Source organism: Tachysurus vachellii, chromosome 19, assembly GCF_030014155.1.
Source record: "Tachysurus vachellii isolate PV-2020 chromosome 19, HZAU_Pvac_v1, whole genome shotgun sequence".
In the NCBI taxonomy this organism is placed as follows: Eukaryota; Metazoa; Chordata; class Actinopteri; order Siluriformes; family Bagridae; genus Tachysurus; species Tachysurus vachellii.
Window position 1 is genome coordinate 8,061,634 of NC_083478.1, and position 24,121 is coordinate 8,085,754.

A 24,121-nucleotide genomic window follows, 5' to 3' on the forward strand; every position below is an offset into this window, starting at 1 on the left:
CTGAATTACTCAAGACTAATACTGCTAATGAAACCTTAAAGAATGTTGTAGGTTTTGTGGGTTACTTATGGAAAAAGGTCTGGTATGTTCCAATGATTCATCCTCATTCCCCTTCATATGAAGTATATAACAAAGTCATATAACAGGTTCATGTGTAAGGAATAAAACACACTAGGTAAACTGGTACGGGAAAATAATCCATACTAATCCACAAATATTCCAGAGAGTTTTCAATTTTTAAACAGCAATTTTATACATTTTAACAATCTTTTGATTTATTCAAAAACAACAAGTTTTTTATCTAGTTCTATTTCGTGTTGCGGAATGTACATGAAACAAGTCGGTTCATGTCATCACTTACATTCCTAACAGCTGTTCCTTCACTAGAATATCCCTTTTTTTGCTTTTTCAAAGTTAATAAGACTCAGTTTCAGTTACACTAAAAATCCTGTCATGTTACTGAGCAACGATAAATCCTTTAGAATCTTTAGGTAATCCTGAGTTGGAAAGCCTAAAGTTACAGTCTCCTCCAAAGTGCTATAACCCAAAAGACCTTCCAAAAACTCTAAACCAAAAAAAAATATCCTCAGAAAACTTCACATGTCAATTTATATGGAGTATCTGCCTTAATAAACCCTGTGAATAAATAGCTACAGAAACAATAAAGTATTAGAACAAGAGCATTACTATAAGGCTGTGATTTGCCTTGCAGCTGGACGTCTGTCAGATCTGCTGTTAGATGAAATGGATTAACACTTTCTGACCAATCATATACAAGAAACTGATTGCGCTGTGGACTTGGTAGCTAGTAGTTTGTATCAACAGCCTGCATGGACAGACTGTGTATTCAACTTTGCTCATTTGTCATTTGATGTTTATATTACAAGTACCTCTTCGTGTAAAGATAAAGAGAGCTTTTTCACCTTATAATCTGCCCTGAAAGAAATGCTGAGCTGCTTTGATCTTTATCTGCTTCTTTTCTGGATTTTCTGTTTCCTTATTTTGGATTACAAAGTTTGGATAGTTAAACAATTACTTAATTGGTGTGATTTTAGCAGTTGGAGACTGACTTATCTATCAACCATCTATCATCAACTTATCTATCTGACTTATCTTTCAACACAATCATCCCTCAGCACCTGATTGAAAAGCTGAGCCTGCTGGGACTGAACACCTCCCTCTGCAACTGGATCCTGGACTTCCTGACTGGGACACCTCAGTCAGTCCCGATCGGGAACAGCATCTCCAGCACCACCACACTGAGCACTGGAGCCCCTCAGGGCTGCGTTCTCAGCCCACTGCTGTTCACCTTGCTGACTCACGACTGTGCAGCTATGCACAGATCGAACCATATCATCAAGTTCGACAATGGCACGACTGTAGTGGGTCTCATCAGCAAGAACGAGTCAGCATATAGAGAGGAGGTGCAACAGCTAACTTCAGGAGAGCACAGCGCGACCACTCTCTGCTGAACATCGACGGATCATTTGTAGAGATCGTCAAGAGCACGTGTTCATCTAACGACCAGCAGCATCTCAACTTCTTACGAAGGCTGAGAAAGGCACATCTCCCTCCCCCCATCCTGACTACATTTTACAGAGGGACCACTGAGAGCATTCTGAGAAGCTGCATCACTGTCTGGTTTGGGAACTGCACCATCTCGGATCGCAAGACCCTCCAGCAGATGAGGACATCTGTGTGCTTTGCACTCTGTTTTTGGTCTTTGCGCATGCTGTCTTTCACATTTCAGTCGATTGCTGTTTTGCACAATACATTACAATACCACATGTAACTGCTGCTATAATATTAATGTGTTCATTCCGGTATTTCTGCACATTTAATATAGAATATATAGTATTTACACTGGTCGGCGCTGCTTTTGTGTATCGTCTTTTGTGAAATGTCTTGTATTGTTTGTTTGCACTGTCTTTTGTCTTTTTGTCTTTTGTCTTGCACTGTTTGCACCAGGTTGCACAGATGCACTTTATGTATCTAGGACTACTTACTAAGTCCGTAGCTCTGTCTTTGTTTTATGTAGCACCACGATCCTGTAGAAACGTTGTCTCATTTCACTGTGTACTGCAACAGCTACTGTATATATGGTTGAAATGACAATAAAAGCTTCTTGACTTGACTTGACTTAAACAGTCTGTCTTTCTTTTGACATTCTTCTTTATATATTTTTTACATTAATACAGACCCTCTGGGAGTTTCTTTTGTGACTGTTGTGGCCAAAAATGCTTAATGCTTTTTATTTTATTCAGTATGCAACTTGCAGAATTTTTTGTGCTTATTACACTTTTTGTATTGAATTAATGAAACTGGACTCTTCTTTTACACTCCTACCTGTTAAAACACGGTAATTACTTTCAATCATAGCTTTACTTATGTTTGATGCACGTGAATAGAAGAGGCTTTGGCAGAATGTGTGTTGTGATGACATCACATGCCATGCATTGGCTCAAATCTGTTTAAAATCTGTGGTCATTTTTTGCATTTTTTGGTCACAGAGTTTGCTTGATTGTATGTAAAAAAAAAAATCATGTAAACTTTAAAATGTGAGTAATTAAATGAACCAAACAGAAGGTAAATAGTGCAATAATACAATTGTTTCAGTTATGGTGAGGAAATATAATTTGACCACATTATTCCCAATATTTATATTCATGAGTTCTTCCTTTATTTTAAAATCTTAATGTTTTGCCCTCACTTATATCCTCTAACCGCATTCACCTAAATAAAGGACAGGACTGTACTTTCCTGTAGCTGGAAAAAGATATGAAGGAAAGAGACAGAGTAAAGAGAACAGGGACACAGGGCGGGGGTAGAGGATCCCAGATAAACACCCTTAACCACATTGAGGCATTTCACCGCCAGCACTCTTTCTGAGCCCAGACATTCTCCTTTAAATCAGCGTCTTTTGTCTTTCTCCTTTTTTTCTCAGCCTCGAGACACCTGTGTCCGCACCATAACATTTTGCAAAGCCTTTTGTGATGCAGGTACCAATTAATGCACGCACATACACACACACACACACACACACACACACACACACAGACACACACACCCACAAACACTGCAGCACAGTATCACAACTACTTCATTTAAATCTTTTAGTTATGTAGGACAAATCACAGGGAGTGAGGTCAAATCACGAACCATTAATTAACCAAAAAGTTTTAATTTTAATGCACATCAAATCTGTAAGTATAGAGAAAGCTATGCGTTCCAAATCCCACCACATTCTGTCACTGGAGGATGATTTGTCTATCAAATTAGTTTAGGTAGGAAAATGAAATGGCATGCCCACATGTCAGAGTTCAGAATTCTAAGTAAGAAACATGTATATTGTATGTAGATACTGTACCCTGATAAAAGGTAAACAAAATAAATAAATAAATAAATAAATAGCATGCAATCGAATTATAGTTAAACATAAAGGCACTAATCAGAGAAAGAAAATATCACAGCTTATAGATTAAATGCTGAGCAGCAATTTGCTTCCTTTTTGTCAAGCGCACAAATATGTGCTACATCATTCCCTTTGCCTGTATTGATGTACTTTACCTAACAAAATCTGTAATTATGTTATATTACTTGTACTTTTGTACCTACTGAAATAGTTTTCCTGGCACCCAAAAAAACGAGATATGACAAGAAAATTGGAGCTTCAATTTGTCCTGTTGGCTGCCTCACAAATGTATGGTTTGCTCAACCCATACAAATAAATGTCAATGTTATCTACCGTATCTTGCTCAGACTACAGTGTCATTTCTGCTAAGCTATAATTTGATGACACCTTCCATGACAAGGATTCCTCAGGTTGTATACATATGTGTCATGTCTAAATCAGCAGAGAACTTCAAGCCAACACTCAAAAAAGATGCCAGAAATAGCCAAAAGTCATTCAAGTCTTAACACTGGCCTTAAGTTGATGGTTTCTGTTTCCTCCCTAAGTGCCGCTCTTACATGAGGCTATTTTAAATAACACTGGCCCGACGACCATCTGTCCTGCAGTAAAAATGTGAGCTACACACAAACACTGGGCGAGAGTGAAGAGTGAGAGGAGACCCTGTTAAAGCCAGGTTCTGACAAGACATTACAGGGTGTTTATTTCAAAGAAACATCCCCCATGTGGTGGGGCAAAAACAATAGCAGGGTGGAGTTGGGGGGGGTCAAAAGGTGAACTCTGAGGTCAGTCTGCATGGTAAGAGAGCAGAGGGAAAAGTCGCCACAAACACTAACCCATCTAGAGAGGGCCGTGATTTGTTCAGGAAATGACCCAAACACAGCAGTGGATTACTGCAACATAAAGCGGGGCACAATGTGGCAACAAACCCATTTATTCATTATTACATCCATCCATTATTATATCCACCCATTCACTATTACATATATTCATTTATACCTTAGGGTAAGCTCAGCTCTTGGCTGTCTGGTGGGTTAACCCTAGCTTAATCTCTAACTTCCTCTTAGATTTAACATTGACCGCTGCTGACAATTCATTAAATAGCTGAGAGTGTTACAGACAGTGCTACTGTTGTGTGTATTTATATTTATGTAAACTCCTGTTTCTTAAAGACATTTTAATTTCATGTCCACTTACTGTATAGCAATTGCATTTTCCTCTTATTTTGAGGATTTGTTAGACTTCTGGAAGTACCATTTTGCAGGAAAAGTTCCTTTTGTCCCACATATGTCAAGGTAATCAGATTACTGCAAGCTAATAAGGGCACTTTAGAGTCAGTGTCATGGAAGTCATTGACAAGCTTCTCATTAAAAAAACATTGGACAGTAAAAGGCAGAGGATTTTTTTTGTCCATCTGTCAAGGTTTGCACAGCCTATATTAGACCCTTTTAAATTGTCTTTTCTAAAAGCTTGCATGTCATGATGCCTTCTCTTTTGTGCAGTTATCTGTAGCTTAGAGGAGGTGAGACATAATACATGATAGGCTTTGAAGATGGACAGATAAATATATAAAGAGATATCAAAGATATTTCCTGACTCTTTTCACCCTCTTTCTCTCCCTACACCATTTGATCTTTAGGTCTTTCTGTCTTGATCTATTCCTCTATGTAATGTAACCAGTGTTAAAATGGTGCAATACATCAGTCATTTGAATGTTCCCAGTAAAAGTCACACACAACTCTAAATGCATCTCTTCATCTCTTTTTAAAACACTACAATTCCCCAGCCAAGCAAAGCCCAGCTCTGTTCCAGAAGTAAGAAACAGGGATTGTTAGGGCTGGTACATGTAAGGTGAAAGATTGAGCACTTTAAACTAGCTTTCAAGAGGGCGTTCGAGAGGAAGTCAGTAAACATCAGAAGCAACAAACCTCCAGCTAAAGGTATAAAAGACTTGTTTGCTCATATGTTGCACAAGTCCTTTCTTAAGCAGTTAAAAGGGGGAGGGGGGAGTGTCATTTAGGGGCTTTTGTGTCAAGTTTCCTACGGAACTTATGGAAAAAGAAAAGACAGCTGGAGGTGAAAGAACTGGAGAGACAAAGCAAATGAATATTTACATAACTGTGGTTTTAATAGTGTAACTTCTTTAAATGAATAAAAAGAGTCTATCGAAAAGAGTCAATAGCAGGTGGATTAAGCTTTCCAAAATACAAAACATCGCATTTTAGAGCCTATTCTAATAGACTCCACAAAGCAAATTTTAGGTTTTGTACTCCTTGTCACTGCTGACTGATTCAACTCTTTTGTTCTTGCCATTATATTCTGCTGCTAACAGCTTATCAGGATTATAGGCCTCAGAGTGGTACTAAAAGCCACTGAGAAAATGAGCCTTATTTGGCACACACAAGTTCTCTGAATCTTATAAACCTGAAATTAAACACGAATTTTGTGTATGCTTTTTTTTGCCTCCTTGAGATCGTTCAGATGATTGCACAGACAGGCTTGACTTCACAGAAACTCTCAAATGAGAGTTAATCAAACACAAACAGAGAGCCGTTTGTGAGGCATGTTAATTGCATTCCCACATGAAGCCCGGGACAAAGTCAGCTGAAGGCCTGGTTAAAGGGACACAGACATAGGCTAAGTGCTCGGCTTTTGTGTACTCCTTCGCGCACATCCATACAACAAACATGGAGAAACCATGAGTTCTTACATCAAAAGCCTGGCTGTTTGCGCATTCTGACATTTATAGCTCCACTCTCTTCATGGGGTTAAGCCAGGCTTTATTAGTCTAAAGAGGTTTCTCAGTGGAGGAAATAAAGTAGACAGGGATGACTAAAAACAGTATGAGGGCCATATTATCAAACCTTGTTGCAAATCAGTGTTGAAAGATGAAGCAAATACATCAGGGTTTATGACCTTTTGGTGGCGTTGGCATTGCTTATAGTCTTGGTGAGCCTAACAGATTTATATTATATTTGATTTGCTAATTCATGGCTTAGACAAATATCCAAGGCATGCAGTATAAAAAAACAAATTAAAGGCAATTATAGTATTTAGCACAGCATCTTAAAGTATTCTGGCAGTATGACTTGTAGACAACAGTTTCAGATCAATAAAGGGCAAATCGCTGTGAATAAATCAGTGAAATGTGACTATGGTGCCGTGACCCAGAGAGTTACTGATGTGAGCCATTTTCATTGCAGCTCTTGAGCCAGTTTGAGCCAACACATTACAATAAAAAGTTGGCCAGTGATTCAAGACAAGGTAGAACAGAGAGGACACTGTCAGAGCTTGTGTGTGGTCATAGTTTTCAAATGTCTATATGTATAGTTGAAAGCCAGCAGTGTTTGACCTTCTTGCTCTCTGCTCCATGAAAACAGCACAGGGTGATGGAGTGGTGGCACTGAGAGCAGGAAATGATTGTGCGGCTCAGCTTCATCTCCTTCATTTTTCCAAGCCTGTTTTTAAGCTTTGATATACAGACTGCAACAATGCACCGATTCTAAGGCACCACACTCCCAAATCCCATAAAACCTCCCTGTTATAGTACACTTGACGCTCCAGTGATACAAGACTGCTGCTAATCTGTGCCTTCCTTCATACTTTGAGTAGTTACTGGCCCCTTCTCCTTTCAGGGAGAACCAAAGCCAGTCAGGCATCCACCCTGCTGACAACTGCTAGACCTGCTAAAGACCTGCAGTTGAAATGAATGTAATTCATAGAAAAGCAGTAAGTGTGGACATGAAAATGTGCTTAAAATGGCATTCCAGTGGCCAACTAGGGCAAAAGAAATGTGCCGTAAGGTTCAAATCCTGACAATGCCAAATGCATTTATGAACAGTAAAAAGGAAACTAAATTGGTTGTGCTCTCTGGGTGGAATGGACGGCACACACTTTCTGCCTCTGTCAATCACAGCAACACAGCTGTGTTTCAACTGTGTATGTTGGCCAGTGCAGGTTTCACTGTTTCACTTTACTATGAGGGTTCTAGCTCTGTTTCTTCATAAGGATGCAGTTGGCTTGCTACAAATGTCTCAGGGGAAGCATATGTTATCTGTCATATTCTCAGTTAGTAGGTGTTGTACGATTGGGAGAGCTGGAAGGTGGGATTTGGCAAGTGACCACAATGGGGAGAAAATAGGTTGAGGGGGATAAGGTCAGAGGTGGGAGTAAGTCACACATGTGCAAGTCACAAGTAAGTCTCAAGTCTTAACCTTCAAGTCTCAAGCAAGTCCGAGTCATTTTTTGTGAGAGTCAAGTCAAGTCACTGGCAAGTCATACAGATGTTTGATGATTTAACTAAATGTAATGCATTTATTTTTAAAAGGTGTCCACATACAGGTGAGTTGTAAATACAATAAAAATCTAAAAATGAATAAAAATCAAAACTACAAAGAATAAGATGTAAATGTAACTGAAATAAGGCCAACATAAAAGCATGAAAAGTTTCAATATGCCTCAAACATGGCAGAAGACCATGGAAAAGTATATATAAAAAAGTACAATGGTTTCTATGCAACCAAATGGCATTTGAACAGGCATTCCCTTTTAATGGGACATGAACACATCCTTACATTAGAGCCTTCCTTTTTAACAACAGAATAACAATAACAATCAATCACGTCAATCATTCATTCATTCATTCATCTTCTACCGCTTATCCGAACTACCTCGGGTCACGGGGAGCCTGTGCCTATCTCAGGCGTCATCGGGCATCAAGGCAGGATACACCCTGGACGGAGTGCCAACCCATCGCAGGGCACACACACACACACACACTCATTCACTCACGCAATCACACACTAGGGACAATTTTCCAGAGATGCCAATCAACCTACCATGCATGTCTTTGGACCGGGGGAGGAAACCGGAGTACCCGGAGGAAACCCCCGAGGCACGGGGAGAACATGCAAACTCCACACACACAAGGTGGAGGCGGGAATCGAACCCCGACCCTGGAGGTGTGAGGCGAACGTGCTAACCGCTAAGCCACCGTGCCCCCCTCACGTCAATCAAAAAAACGTAAATTATTGAATCACACAAACCTTGAAGTGAATTAACTTGGATTGAGTGTAATTTATTAATATTAAAGGGATAGTTCACAGATAAAATTCTGTTATCTTTTTCTCAGCCTCATGATGTTACAAACCTGTATAAATTTCTTTGTTTTGATGAACATACATGTAGATATATTGAGGAATGTTTGTAACCAAACCATTCATGAGCTCCATTCACTTCCATAGTGGGAAAAAAGAATACTATAGAAGTGAATGGAGCTAATGATTGGTGCGTGTGAATGCGAGACAAGAATATGGCTGTGCTTGCAACTCTGAGGTTTTTAGTTTTATATTTAGGTTTATATATATACATACATATGTGTGTGTGTGTGTGTGTGTGTGTGTGTGCATCCCCATAACGATCCATACACTTTTCACTCAAAGCCTAACACTGAAGACCAATTATAAGTGCTATTGCAAAAAAGCTGACATTTCCACATAAACAGTGACCAACCATTTACACTACATTGCCCTTGCAAAAAATTAAATTTGATAGAACTTTGTCACTCAATTGTGAGCGATGTGGTCGCATTATCACCCCACCATGGCTGAATACACGTTCAACAGGTGCACCTAATGCAGGGATGGCAATAACTCTTACCCCTCCCTTGAACAAAGAGGGGAGGGTGTGTCTGTTCACAGCCCAAAACTGCAGGGAGTCCTGTCCATCACAAAATCCCCGAACTTAATTATTTTTGGTGTGGCGCCTTCCATGTTTCATCACGTCTGTTAAGGTTTATTAGTTTAGTGGCATTCACTAAATTCCAGGGGTTTCGTTACCACGACGTAAAGTGGGCGTGTTTCCGGAGGTCTTGGAAAAGCGCTTTCTTTCAAAAAAAAAAAACAAAAAAAAACAGCATACTACGAAGGACAAAACAGTCATACCGGTAGATTTATTTTAGAAAACAAATAAACAACCAAAAACTACGGTTATGGTTAGGGTTGGGGATAGGGTTAGATTATCAAATAGGCCACGCCTACACGATGACGCAATATCGGTTACGCTGTTCTGAAATCCCTTTAAATAAGTGCCTGCCATTAGTTAGTGCGCGCTCTCCCTCTGCTTGCCTGCTGCATCACGTGTTTAGATTACGCGCTTGCCTGCGTTCAAAAACAGATAAAAACAAGTTATTTCGAGTCATTTAACTCAAGTCACAAGTAAGTCTCAAGTCATGAATGTCAAGTCGAGTCTTTTTTTAATATTTGTCAAGCAAGTCTCAAGTCTCAAATTTGCGACTTCATATGACTCGAGTCCCCCATCTCTGGATAAGGTACTGGAAACGGCATTCCAGACCACCCATCCATGTCTCCATCCATCCATGTCTCCATCCATCCATGACTCCATCCATCCAAATGTAATTCAGACAACAGCCCTTGCTAGATTAAAAGAGAGAAGTGAGCTGCCTGACTCAACCATGGTTACAGTAAAAATTCATCTATAACCCCTGATTTTCACCCTAGAGTGCAGTTGCTCATATCACCTCATCACATCCCAAACTTAACCTTATTAAACAAAAGAGGAAATTAAAGCCTCAAGGCTGGAACACAATTAAATTCACACTTAAATAAAAAGCCTGGTTGTAATGAAACTTTATTCTCAAATGAATCAACACACTCAAGTGACCAGTGAAAAAAAATCTGATTTTCCACTGAAGATAATATTTCCTTTTTCTCATGGGGATAACAGTGGGCTAAACTAAGCAAAACTAAACCACAACACCTGTGACTGACTGCTTATAATCTACCGAGTATAAACTAGACTCCCACCATTGCAAGAAAAGCTGTGAGCTACGGGGTGGTGTTCAGTCTGGGGCACGCAGGACAGCCCATTTAACGAGATCATTTTTCATGTGAATAGATGGGGACAGATGGAGTGGGCCATGGCAGGCCTGATCTGAATGGATGCATGAGCAGATGAGTTGAGAGAGTGAGGAGGAGTTGATTATGTGTGGGCATTGAGAGCTGGATGGTCCTCCATAGCAGATATGAAGTCCGGGCCCCATTCCCGAGCACTCTACTGTAGAGAACGGGTTGTCATTCTAGACAGGGTCAATTGTTTATTTCTCGAATAGGACACCAATGCTCTTGGCAGAGATCACAGCTCAAAAGCATGAAGACATGCAGAGGGAGAGAGGGAAAGGATGAGGGTGCAAAAGGAACGATCACTCGAACATGCTCCATTGTCTCCATGTAAATAGGTCCTGATCAAGATTCCAGCAGCATTTCTGCATCTAATTCAATCTGTGCACACATGGCCAAGTGATGAAGGAATACATGAGGGAGAAGGGGGCAGAGTGTAGTGGGTGAACTGGGCTTAGAAGGGAAACACACTGTCAAATCAAATAAACAGTACCACACTCCTCTAATTTGATAAGTTATAGGAAAAAATCACTTTAAATCACTTGCACATCAAAATTTATAATCAGAAAAGGTGATTTTTCATCGACAGATTTGTGTATTTTATGTTTGGTTAACAGTTTGCTACATTACCCCAATGACATTTGACCTCCCACTAGCAGTAGCATCACTTCTCCCTTAGACTACACTTCTATCAACAAGTGCAGCAGTGCTTTAGTACTTCCAGCACTGCCCACATCTCTCAAAAAGACATCTGTACACTCTGCTAAAACAGAGCTATGTTTCAAAGCATCAATTGTAATGCTAATACTGCTGTCAACACCATTGTGCTTGTCATCATGTGCAACTACTACATATCGCTGTCTGAGTCCAATGTTGGCTGTCTCCAATACTTCTAACACGACATAGAACATTGATGAAGCCTTTGTTCCTACAATGTTAGGAAACTTAATCAATATACCTTATTATATTCTCCTATTAAATTCCTTTAAACCGCACTAGCATTACACCAGAAAGCAACCTCTAACTTCTCCAGGAAATAACTTTTAAATTAGTTAATTTAAAAGAAAAAAGTCATTTAAATAAATAAAATGTTTATATGTTTCAGCATTCTTGGTCATTCTAAGTCATTTACTACTGTGTAATATTATCTTCATCATTTAGCATTTACCAAAAATGTATATTTTGATCATGCTAGTATTAGTATCGCTTCTCACTGATTGCATGAACTCAAATCATACCTGGTTCTTGATAAAAGTGGCTGAGACACAGGCAACAGCGAGTTTTTTCTCTCTTAGGAGATCTGCCATTTTAGGAAATGGAATTTGTAAAGTGGAAGCATGCACTTACCTGCCCTCAACCTAACCCACACAGCCATAACTACTGCTTCAGGTACACAGACACACACACAGACACCCTCATACATGCATGCTCACACACAGGTGCAGGACTACAAACACACTCACTGTTGATAAAATCAGTCTGGACCAAACTCTATCTACATGACCCTAAGCTCACAGAAACACTGGGGAATTCCACAGGAATCGTGAACAGATTTCCACACACCCTGCTTCTAATTGCAAATCCTATTTAATGGTTTAATTGCACAACTTTGCCTCAGCGATGCACAAATGCCTTCCAAAACAAGGAACAGCATAGCGGAGAAGCCTGGAAGAAATGGTACTGTGGTTACAAAAACTATATATGCTATGTCTGGAATCCTAAAGCAAATGAAAACATTGACTGCTGTAACTGTTTTGTGAACACAAGAAAACATCTTCAATTACAGCAGTCCAGTTTTCACAGGTTCTAATTACACATTAACACCTGGGTACCTATTTGTGCAGTTATCCAATCAGCATCACAATGCACAAAATACACTACAGTCTTTAAAGGTTACACAGAATAGTACAAATAACCTTGAGGACGTGACAGTTCTGTGTGTAGAAATTCTTAATGAGAGAGTTCAGATTAGAATTGGCAGATTGGTTTAAGGTGCAAGGAAGGATATAGTAACTCAATGAATCACTCTTTACAACCATAGTGAGCAAAAAAGCATCCCAGCATACACAAAACATCAGACGTGTCTATGTGTGTGCGTTGGAAATGTTTACAAAAGTTATATTTAAATTGTTTACATCTGTGGTGGGCGAAAAACCATCTCAGACAAAACATCAGACGTGTATAAATGCCTGTTATATTTAGCTGCACATATAATTAATAAACTCATTAGATGAGAAACAAATCAGGAAAGATGATAGTGTGGGTATGTGTGTGTGTGTGTGTGTGTATTTGTGTGTATGTGTGTGTCTGTTCTGTTTCCAAGTCTATGTTTGTCTATAAAAACACTGCAGAAATCCGTCCTGTCTGTGGGGAAAGGAGATAAGTAGACAAAAGAATCTACCCTTTAAACCCCTCTTCCTTTCAGCTGTCCCGATACCACATAAGAGAAAAGACAGGGAACTCTGATACCCAGCGAACCGGGGGAAGGGACAAGCAGGAGGCTTCATTGCAGTGACTTCATCTCCATGCAAGCATGCACAAACTCAAACCAAAGCTTCCTCTCCCCAGTGCCCTCTCTGCTCCTCTGTTCTAAGCTTAGTCGCCATCGAGTCAGTGGGCTTCTCATCAGGCTTAGTCCAGCCTCAGCACCTCAGTCGAACTGACACAGTTTTAATAAACATATTTCAACAGATTGCTTAATTCGCCTTGACTTATTAAGTATCTTTCATTTTAAAGACGTGAAGTGTTAAGTAACACTTTTGGAGAAATGTGTGGAAATTAAAAGTACAAACAAAGACATTAAGTGTGCTACAAATTGCAAACGACAGCCCAGACAATGTGAAATAACATCTCAGTTCTGGCCAGCTTTAACACAAAGTCTGCAGTTGTAAGTGCCACATGTTTGTGCCACATGGAGAGATTTTCTCTCCAAAGACTTGTTTGCCACAAACTGATTGTTTGAGACAGTACTCAAGAATTCTTTGTGTAAGTCTAAGATAATGGGGGAAAATGACTTTTAAAGGATGTGCCTTTAGTTTGGTGTGTGTGTGTGTGTGTGTGTGTGTGTGTGTGTGTGTGTGTGTGTGTGTGTGTGTGAGACATGTCAGATATCTATGTTTGCCTCTGCAATCCAGCACTTCCATGCCATTGTTAGGAAACAACAGCAAGACTTCTGCATGTTCATTTAAGCCAAACAAATCTGTTGCTACAGAGCTGCTGCCCATCAGACTGATCTTTAATGCACATCCACTGTACTTCTGAGTTTTAGGTCTAAAAAAGGTTGATCAGAAAAAAAACTGCCGCTATTACATTGTATATGTCAAGAAGTCACTATTCTGAGGCTTAGACCTCCTATGCATAGGCCATGGAGTATGAGATATTTTGTACAGTTTTCTGGCCACAGCAGTCATTATGGTTAAGGATTCAATCTGCAATCAATGTGTGTATACAAATGTCCACACACTAGTTTCCATTAGGGAAAAAAGCACTGTCATAATTATCACAGTGAGCATTTGGAGACTAAAAAAATTCAGTTTAAAATTCAGGCTATGGTCTTGGGTTGGTCTGCCATGTCAATTAAATTGCCACTTTCTGTGCAAGTAGTCATTTTTGTTCACAGTAATGGAATGTTTTGGGACTCTAGTGAAGCAATAAATCTGGATTATACAATTAAATTTCATCTGACCGGTGCAAAGCAAACAAACTATACTTGAGGCCAGTTCTTTTTTTGAAAACCAGTTTAGAGGTATAAAAGATATACAGGGATACGTAGAATTTAAGACCGAACCTTTATTACTAGTTTATCAAAGCAGGTATAGGGATAGAGGCAGGTATCTCCTCAGTAGAACTTACAGGCTTTGGGAAGAGTTTAGCTAATGTATAACAGGTCTGCTATATAGACCTCACTTTTGAACCTGGTGCTTATAACTCTGGCCAGTATAATTATAGGTATGGATAGTCAAGATGGTGACAAGGACTGTGGGAATAATAGGGACACCTCCTGCAGCTGGGGACCTATGATTTGAATCTCAGACAGAATCATGGATTTGAGACATAAGAACTGGATATTAGATATCAACTCTGACCTGCATGCAAGTTAAACATTTGAGGAGGATTTAGGGCAAGCCATAACCCATCAACTCAAATCATCAACAAATCAGATGATAATTCCGGAAGACTGGCAAACCAGCTAATGAATGAAGCCCCAAAGCACAATGGCACAATGGAAGCTTCTCTACATGGTTAACAATTTCACTTTCTAGTTTTCTTATTTTAAAGTAATTTTTCTTCAGTAAGGGCTTGATCCTGGTCAGGGTCAATGGATATATTCACCGGTGTCACACATACACACATATTTGGTCGTTTATTCTCACCTAGAGGGAATTGTGTATAGACAGTTTACCTGACAGCAGCTGAGCAGCAACTGGGAACAGGGAAACCCACATAGACATTGGGTTGGGAGAACGGAGGATTTTAAAAGAATTTTAATTTTGAATTTAGGAATGTTTCTGACCAGTAAATACAAGCCATTTCACTATAAGTCTTGAGAAAAGCAGTACACTTCAACTAAATGTTCCCTTGACAGCATATTGGCTGCAGTCCTGAGTGGAGACACCATGAAGAACCAAAAGGAAAACATCCAGACATGAAAGCAGGAGTAAATGAGCATGGGAAGGAGCTAGCATCCTTCCACAACTGCCTTCAGCCCCCTACCAACAAACATCATCAACATCCTGCAGATGGGACAATCTGGAAATGCTCATGTCCAGCAGATAAGACACGCTGACATGCATTTAGCAAGAATACAAATGCTGTACTCTAATCAGTGCGTTCTAAGCAGGGCCATTAAGTCTTTAAAATCTTTTCTGTCTGATGTTTCTCATACTTATTTCAAGGAATTAATTTTATCATTCTGCTATGCTTTATCATACTGACTGTGAATGGGGTTGTTTTAAATAAGTGTAGGGTTAAAATGGACAGTTCAGAGACATTCTAAAGTTCAGAGGACACAGTCTTGTGCTTGGGTGTTTTAACAAATTACTAAACAAAGTCTGGTGCTTTTAAAAAAATATCATTTAATTATGAATATATAAAATAATAAAAATAATGATTTTATTATGAATAATGGTGTTAAAAACAATAAGAAATAAAGGACTTTACTTTCCAGGTTTTCATGCACAGTAAAACAAAAATATCCTGCTGAGCTCTACTGAATAAAAATGAGCAGATTAAATAGCAGCAGATGCCTCATTAGGCAGAGCAATCAAGTTTAGTTCGTTTCTAGGAATAGACACATGTTAATTTTTAACAGAAGCTGTGGTAAGATCTGTCAGTCAGCTTGACCAATCCCAATCTCAATTGTGACAGAGGGTGACGGCAAACGTACGTGAGCGAAGAGACCACTGACTACACGTTGGCTTTTTTTTCTTTAAAAATTACATTTACAAATTATGATTCCAGGTAAAATTTGGATTCTAGTTTACTAGCCCAACACAACTCAAGTATACAGAAGAGTATACTAGAAGGTTATGTTCTAGGTACATTTACAAGCACCAGCCCGCATCAGCTTCCTACACAACAGCATTCCTGTTTATAATCTCAATTAATCCCCTTAATTTGTAGTCATTCTTTTGCAAGTGCTTGCCACCTGCAGCCGTTACTTCAGACTAAACAAGCTCTTACCCAACCCCACTCCAACCACCAGGACAAGCTAATTGAACAAACAAATTGTAAATGTGGATTGTATTTTCTCCCATGACCTTTTAACCTCTATCTACCTTCTTTAAATTTAGTTTATGGTTGAAATACTGAAAGTGATATTCGTTATCAGCTACAGGCTACAGTACTTTATGCTGCAAAAACATTTTCTTAAATCTGAATTTAAATGAACAAGTCTAAATTTGTATGCTTTGTAAGAGAAAATCAAAAATTGAATTTGAGTTTTCAATGCCAGATTATTCTAAAACCTGTAATCTAAAACTTTACACAAAATTCAAGCCAATAGAATAATTAAGTCATTAAACCAAACTAAACTGATGGAATGAAGCAAATAATTGCGGGGCATCCATAAACTCTTGGCACACATCCATGAATGGTCTCTGACTATCCACACTGGATACAGCAGCTGTGACTCTTTAGCACTAAGACCAAGTTGGAATGCAGTCACAGATCTCAGGGAAGCCGTATCCCACAAAGCCCCGTGCTTTGGTCTCTGTTCAGCCTTTTGTGTCTGGAATCTAAGGGCTTTTCCAGTTCACTTCGCAGTTAAGCCATGAAAACAGAGCCACCAAATAAGTACTTCCTCCTCATAGCCGGAACTTGACCGCATCTCAAAATGTTAGGTCTTAAAGATAGCAGAACACTCAGACACTACTGAAAGTTTTAAAACACACCTTGTTTGATAGGAATGTGAGCATTCAAAGATGAAAAAGCTTTTGGCTTTTAATGGCATCATAGAGTCCTTCGTGGTCTGATGGACAATGGCAACATGACACTGATAATAAAGCTGAGATGGTTGCTATGGTGTAAAAATCCACATCCTCAAAGTCTGTATGCATTGAAATGCATTGAAGCTTTGAAACTTTGAATGCATTGAATAAAAAACATATATAAATAAATGACTGACCAGGAGATGGCATGTGAAAAAAGTAGCTACAAATGAAAAAAAAAAACAGATGAGAAAAGCCACGTTCACACTGCAAGTCTTAATGCTCAATTCGAATATTTTGCTCAGATCTGATTTTTTTGTTTGGCTGTTCACATTACCTTTTAAAATGTGGCCTATATCAGATACCAGTCTGAACTGTTTGCTGTTTCGAACTGACCCGCATGCGCAAACGAACAATAACAATGACGTCACATGCAGCACGCCGTTGCGCTAAAGTTGGCAAGGTTATGGAGGAAGTAAGCATTTTCGCTTTTCTTTCTAAATGTTTGTGTAATGGCAACACAGAGACGCAGTGTTTTGAAAATTTTCAAAACTTTTGATTATTTGATCCATTTTGTAGGCGTAGTCACGTTTGTGTGCGTACTCGCCGGCGCAAAATTGTGACAAATGTCGATGTACATTGACGTAAAAGTCGCATCAAATCCGCCTTGGTTGTTCACACAGCGCCCACATTGGAAAAAATCAGATTTGGGTCTGATTCAGGACCACATATGGAAGTGGTCTGAATCTGATTTGAAAAAAATCAGACCTGGGCTAGATTTGAGTGTTCACACTACTCCTGAAGAAGTCTGACCTGGTCACTTGACCCCAAAAAAAATCAGATTTGGGCCACTTTTACCTGCAGTGTGAACGGGGCTTTACTTTATGTCTCACAACCTTATTATTCCAAGTGCATCACCATGATTCCAAGCAGGCATGCCACCTTCAGGATTTTAATTATAATCTTAAAATATGTAATAACCCAAGAGATTACAGGAAGCTGACAAACAGGTGCATTCCAATCCTGTGTCACTCAATTGCTTTTCTCCTCTACACTTTTAATTATCTTTCTGCAGGCTTTACTTCTTTCCAAGTTATCCATTCACACTACTCTGCATCAATCTAGCACCCCTAACCAATCCCAACTGACCCACCCCCAAACATCAAACAAACGCACACACGCACACACACTTCAATCCATGAGGATCGGTCTAGCTGTGAACCACGCTAGAGTCAGGCCAAGGTGACTAGTTCACAGTCTCATTCTGTAGCACTCTATAATCTTATTAGCATTTCACTGCTCGTTTTCTAGATATACATTATGTCTGTCAAGTATTGTTAAAGGAGGACATTTTAAATGATGTACAATTTGCATGTGATAAGCAATCTCTGTGTGCATCCTTGTGATGGGAGTGCCTTGAGCATGTACACATGGTCATCACATAATAAATAGCAATGAACAGAAAAGTGGTTACGGAATCATTAATCAGAAATCTTACCAAGTACCAAGTACATCTTACTTACCCAGCTCTTATTGAGACGGGTGATAGACTCTTCCTCTTTCTCTCCTCTCAATCACTAGGACACAATACTAAAAACCAGGTGTTAACATAGATCCTTCCTAATTGTAAATAAATTGGGGTGAAAATGGGTCAAAATTTCCATGTAATAAGATATACCTGATACACCTGATTTTATACAAAATGTTGTAACCTTTATTACCATCATGTGTTGGCCTTGAGGGCTGAACTTTATCATTACTAGAATAAAGACTTTATTATTTAACCATTAAGGGTCGTACATCTCAGATCATGTATATAACAGAGCAGCTCTTTGACAAAAAATTAATCCAAAGCAAATTTCATATATGTCATAAAATACTATTAAAAAGAACTCCAGGTGGAACAGCACACTGGACAAGTTATAATAAATTCACTGGCTAGGAAAACTCTAACTTAAGTTTTTTATTGAAGGACGATCACTAAGAACAGTCCATCACTTTAATGATTTCTCACATATTAATCATTACCCGCTTGTGACTAATGGCCAGCTAAGGGGTCGACCTTTGTGCAGCAGGGAATAAGAGAAATTCCTAACCTCCTCCTTACACAAACAACCTGAATAAAGGGAAGTGCTTCCACAGACCCGGAGTATAAGGAGGCTCACACAGAGGTAAGCCTACTACAGACACACACAACCTGGAACATTCCTCTGCATGGCATACATGTTCATCATTACAACAGACCACCTGGTGATTGAGCCAGTAACAAAAAGCAATGAATGATTTAGTGGACATATCCATTCTTTATTTCGCAATGAAATTCTGAGGTTTAAATTTCTGTCATCGACACCTCAGTCCATTAATAGTGCCCCTTTCTTCAAAATGAGGAGTGTGATGAAGCAGTGTTTTGGTCAGTCCAACTCTCTCATCCTCTCATCTGTACACCCTGCTCAAACAGATCAGCTTACAAAGACTCAGCTTTCATGCTAATTCCACCGTCAACACCAACACCAGATTGCTAAATAATCAAGTCTCTGTTGTAACTCACAGCCACTGTGTATCATTGCATTCAAGTCTAATTTTTGCTGTCTCCAATATTTCTGTGTTGGATCTCTCATTAATATGACATTGATCATTGTTGGAAAATGGTGAGTGAGCAAAGTATGTCCCATGCTGATGTCAACATAGCAGCCCATTCACCAGCTTCTCATGGGAAAAAACAAAAACTGCACCAACGAACAGTATACATTAGCATGTATAAGGATGACGACTATTTGAATAACAACATATTGAGTGTGTTTTAGGTTGCAGTTTTTGTTTAAAGCAAACCTAAAACCAGGCCCACTGTACATTATTTAGGAGTGAGTGAGAAATTTTTTAAAGGTCATCTAGTAAGGCTTTTAGTGCCATGCACTTCGCACTAATAAAAGCATTAGCCAAGAGCCTTGTGAGTAGCCTGTGGCCATGGGGAGGCTGCAGGAGTGAGAGTGAGAACACAATGCCTCTAGGCCTCTCCTGTGGTCTTCGGTCACACTCCCACGGTAAAGTGCCAAGTAAAATATCGTCAGCATTCCAGTCAACACCTGTACCCAGCATTCCAGTCTTTCTTTGCCTTTATCCTTTATGCTTTTTCCACCTTTTCTCCATTAACAGAGGCCTTTGTTGTTTGATTTTGACAACGCTGTTCCCGAGTCCCACCAGGAATCCTTTCATTACTTAGTGCTATCTGAACTGTCAGAAGTGAGGAGTGAGGAGCGGATACATGACACAGGCTTGCAAGTGTAGTCTTGTTCTCAAGGCTTATTCTCTATACACACTCCCTCACATTTTAGTCATGCTGTGTGTACAATTGCTGCATATAACCTACTGACAAAGGGGCAAAAAGGCACTTCACCTTTCTTAAGAGCTTGGCTTTTTATTAAACAAATGATGGATGAGAACATTCTTTATTCCACTCATCCCACAAAAACCCAAGAAAGAAATAAAACTAACAACAAATATTTGTGTATCTTACCACATAAAGGAATTGTTTAACAGGGCTGTTTGTGCTACAGCTGTAATACTTAAAACTAATCTATACCATGTACACCAGCAAAGCCACTTTATGGGCTTTCATAAGTGAAGGACAATGCATACAGACAAATTTTAATATATGCAAAATACTGAGAATATACTCTCTTAGTGGTATTAACATCCTATTTCTGCATTTTCTAGTATTTACAGAACATCGCCTAAAAATTCATTTATTTAAAGCAACGTACACAGTAATGGCTACTGTAGATTTTACAGAAGGCAGTATCTGCAGTAATGTCCTTCCCATACACAGACCATTTCATTTTTTTTCAGCTAGGGAATCACGTTGGAAAAATATTTAAAGCCTAGTCGCTTGAAATGCCTCATTTATTTTGTCACTTCTGAGTTCCATTTCCCCTTTGCTTAAGATCTTACGGCTGATGTCTTGCTCAGATGAAACTGGTGGCCAGGTTCTCTTACAAACTTAATGTTAGGCCTTTTTAGGAGCCAAGAACTGCAGGAAAAAAGATAAAGGTTGTGTGTGTGAGAGAGAGTGCTAGATTCAAACCATGGGGTTCAGAATTGATGTTTGTAGTAGTCCTTTCTGATTGTAAAAAAGATTGTGCTGAAGGAAAGAGAGGACTGACTTTCACTCAGGGTCATCCAAAACCCTGGAGCTGCTTTTTCAGTAACTTGAACGGTCAAAGACATGAAGAAGTGCATATGATATCCTGAAGGTTTCACCAAGGAAATGCTGTAATCAAAAAAATGGCTCCCTGAATATTCCATACTCTTAGACAATGTTTCATACACGATGATTGTACCACAGTTGTTAAAACATGAAACAACAAGAAATCCTAGTAGTACAGAACACTAGCATATTTTCGTCGATTCGAATGTTTTTTTATTGTGTGATAAACAACTGTAAGTAAAATAAAAGAAATATTTGGCATGCACATTACTTAATAATAAGTAACTTCACTACTGTTACAGTGACTTGTTTTTAATTGACTTACATGATCATAGCTTGTAAATTCACAAGAATGCACAAGCTCACAAGCTATTGAAATGTCAAAATTCACTTTTTTTTTATTTTGTTTATGATTTGTCTGACAATAATTATATCTGAAAATGCATAGCTTTCAGGTATCTTCACTATTACTGTAGAAAAGAGTAACAGAAATTGCATATATTTTGTCTATGCTGCAGATATTAGCACCTCTGGACAGATTTGGACATGTTGCTTGATTACCCTCACAGCAGCAGTCCAATTCAGCATCAGTAGATAAGTAAGTATGATTTTGGACTCACCTTCTACACAAAGTTCGACCTCCTCCAAGTTGCGCAGTGTAATCCTCATCAGGCTGGAGTTAAGCATTAGCTCATTTTTGTGCACGGGCCACATGTACTCTGGGGCCAGGTTGACGAAGAAGATGCGTGTGTCTCCAGTGGCCACCTGGTTGTCGCAGATATCCGGGTCCCCGAAACCGCCGATCATCACCTTGTTTCCACCATCCAGAAGTATATCACCATTGACCATGGTCTTGCCTTTGAGGTAGCGCCATACCCTCACCTTCAAACACAGAGCACACTGAACTTGAAAAAACCTAACAATCAAATCACAATTGTGCATCCCACAGTGTAATCATTCTATCACATAGTATTTATCTTCAGAACGTTTGTATTCTTGCCATAGAAAAAATGCTGACTACTACCTTTTAGCAATTTTATGGCAGCGATTATTTTTATTTGCCTTGTAGAGAAATGCCTTGAGTCATTGCCTGTCATAGTGCATCTGACTCAAGGGAACATCCTGAATGCTTTAAACTATGGCATAAAGCAAGGACTTCTTTTTCGTGTCCATTTCAGTGGATTTTAGAGCAGGACAATTGAATGAATTTCTACTCTACCCAATGACAAGCTGGAAATTTTGTAAACAGAAAGTGATAGTGTTTTATTGCAGGTGCTTCTAGATGTATCAAAGTTCACAGTTTAAAATTGCTCCCACTAGACATTGTAAAGTTTATTTGTATCCTCAGCTAATCTAACTAGATCAGAAAACTTTAGCTCATTCCAGTGTAAACATTTCTCCATGTGTATGGGGTGTTTAATGTAACTGTATATCCTGACTAGCAATAATCAACCTGACCTACATGACCATGTATCTACAATATATGTACATGTTAACCTTAGCAACAGCTAATTATTGGACTGTTTAGACATATTTAGTTTCATATTCACATATAAAATGTTCAGTTTATGGTCGAAAACAAATAAAGTAAACATGTGATATGCCCTATAATACTAAAAACCTAAAACAAAACTGTACAATAACTCAAGTTAGCACAGTTAGCACAGTTAGCACACGATCCAGATTTGACTATTAATTCAAGCAGAATGTGGTTTTGAGACTTTGAAACTTTATATCCTAAATAAATGAGATGTTTCTTTACTAATAAAGGAGACCAGCGGTATTGTTTCATGAAGATTTGTAAATAAAAGCTACAACAGGATAGATTTGATAAGGCAGTATAAATATGTGGCCACCTGCATCGTTCTGTGTGATATGGTTCAATCTGGCAACACAATTAAGGTGATCCAGCTACTGTACTAACAGTGTATATATATATATATATATATATATATATATATATATATATATATATATATATATATATATATATATGTATGTGTGTGAGATCTGTATGATTCATATGTGTGTGTGTATATATATATATATATATATATATATATATATATATATATATATATATATATATATATATATATATATATAGATGCACGAAACAGAGAAGTTTAAACTTCATGTAGGCTTTTGAGGTGATTGCATTGGTAATTCATTCGACTGAAGTCTTGCACTAAACAGAACAGCTGTCCCTGGAGCTCACCTTGCAGGAGTAGGTGTTGTGCACCGGGTCCATATTGAGGATTTCCTCCACGGTGCCGGTGAGCACAATGTTCGCTTCCTCCTCGCGCTCCTCCAGCTTTCTCTCTGGGCAGCTCGCCTGACAGTCGCGCGGACACAAAGCGAACCAAGCTACGAGCGCGCAGCCGATCAGGCGCAGCGCTCCTCTCATCATCCCGGAAAAAAAGACTGAAAAGTGAACAAACTACAGACTTTTTTACGTGCTGATAGAATCCGGACCGGCCGCTTCACTTTGCTCCGAGTTTAGTGTGATCTGAGCTCCTGTCACTAGGACGCACGCCGCCTACTTTTTCCGGGCTGCTCTCTGCTAAAGCAACCGGAGGAGAAGAAAGGAGCAAAATTCTTTCCCAAGGAATGTGTTTCACCACCAGCAGGCTCCTCTACCCCCTCACACACTCACACACACACACTCAGCTCTTTGAGACCTCCCTATTTGCATGCAATCTGAATTGCTGATAAGAGAGAGAGAGAGAGAGAGAGAGAGAGAGAGAGAGAGGAAAGTGCAGTGCAAAACGCCACCCTTCGGAAAGACTGCAGGACAATCACAAAAAGGCAAATACTTTTCACTCAGTGGTGTATTTACATCAAAACACATTAAACTTTGTTGCAGCAGGGATCCTTTAAGTGCTACATAAATATCACAGAAGTCCCCAAGGGCACATTTATTTAATAAATCTATATAATAATTGTTTTAACCTCCTCCTCCTCCTCATCATCATCGTCATACAAAAAGTACTAAATTGTACTTTTCCTTGTTGATAGAGTGATACACTCAAGCACTAGTACAAGGGTTTGAAAAAGTGCATAAAGAATAATTAAAATTTGATGGTACACTTCATGCATCTTTCTAGGTAAACATACATGCTACAGGTACAAAAAGAAAGATGCCAGATTGCTGTTATTCCTA

The 24,121-nt window shown here is 39.1% G+C and overlaps 1 protein-coding gene across 3 annotated transcripts in view; it reads right to left on the minus strand.

Moving 5' to 3' along the window:
* agrn (agrin) overlaps positions 1-23,621 on the minus strand; it is a 239,980-nt gene extending 216,359 nt beyond the window's left edge. For all 3 annotated transcript variants that reach the window (XM_060894549.1, XM_060894548.1, XM_060894547.1), the window contains exons 1-2: positions 23,177-23,621; positions 21,579-21,840 (exon numbers count right to left, since the gene is read on the minus strand). In XM_060894549.1, coding sequence (XP_060750532.1) covers positions 21,579-21,840; positions 23,177-23,368 — 454 coding nt within the window. In that variant the 5' untranslated portion in view covers positions 23,369-23,621. The remainder of the gene's footprint in view (positions 1-21,578; positions 21,841-23,176) is intronic.
* Between the last annotated feature and the right edge of the window lie 500 nt (positions 23,622-24,121).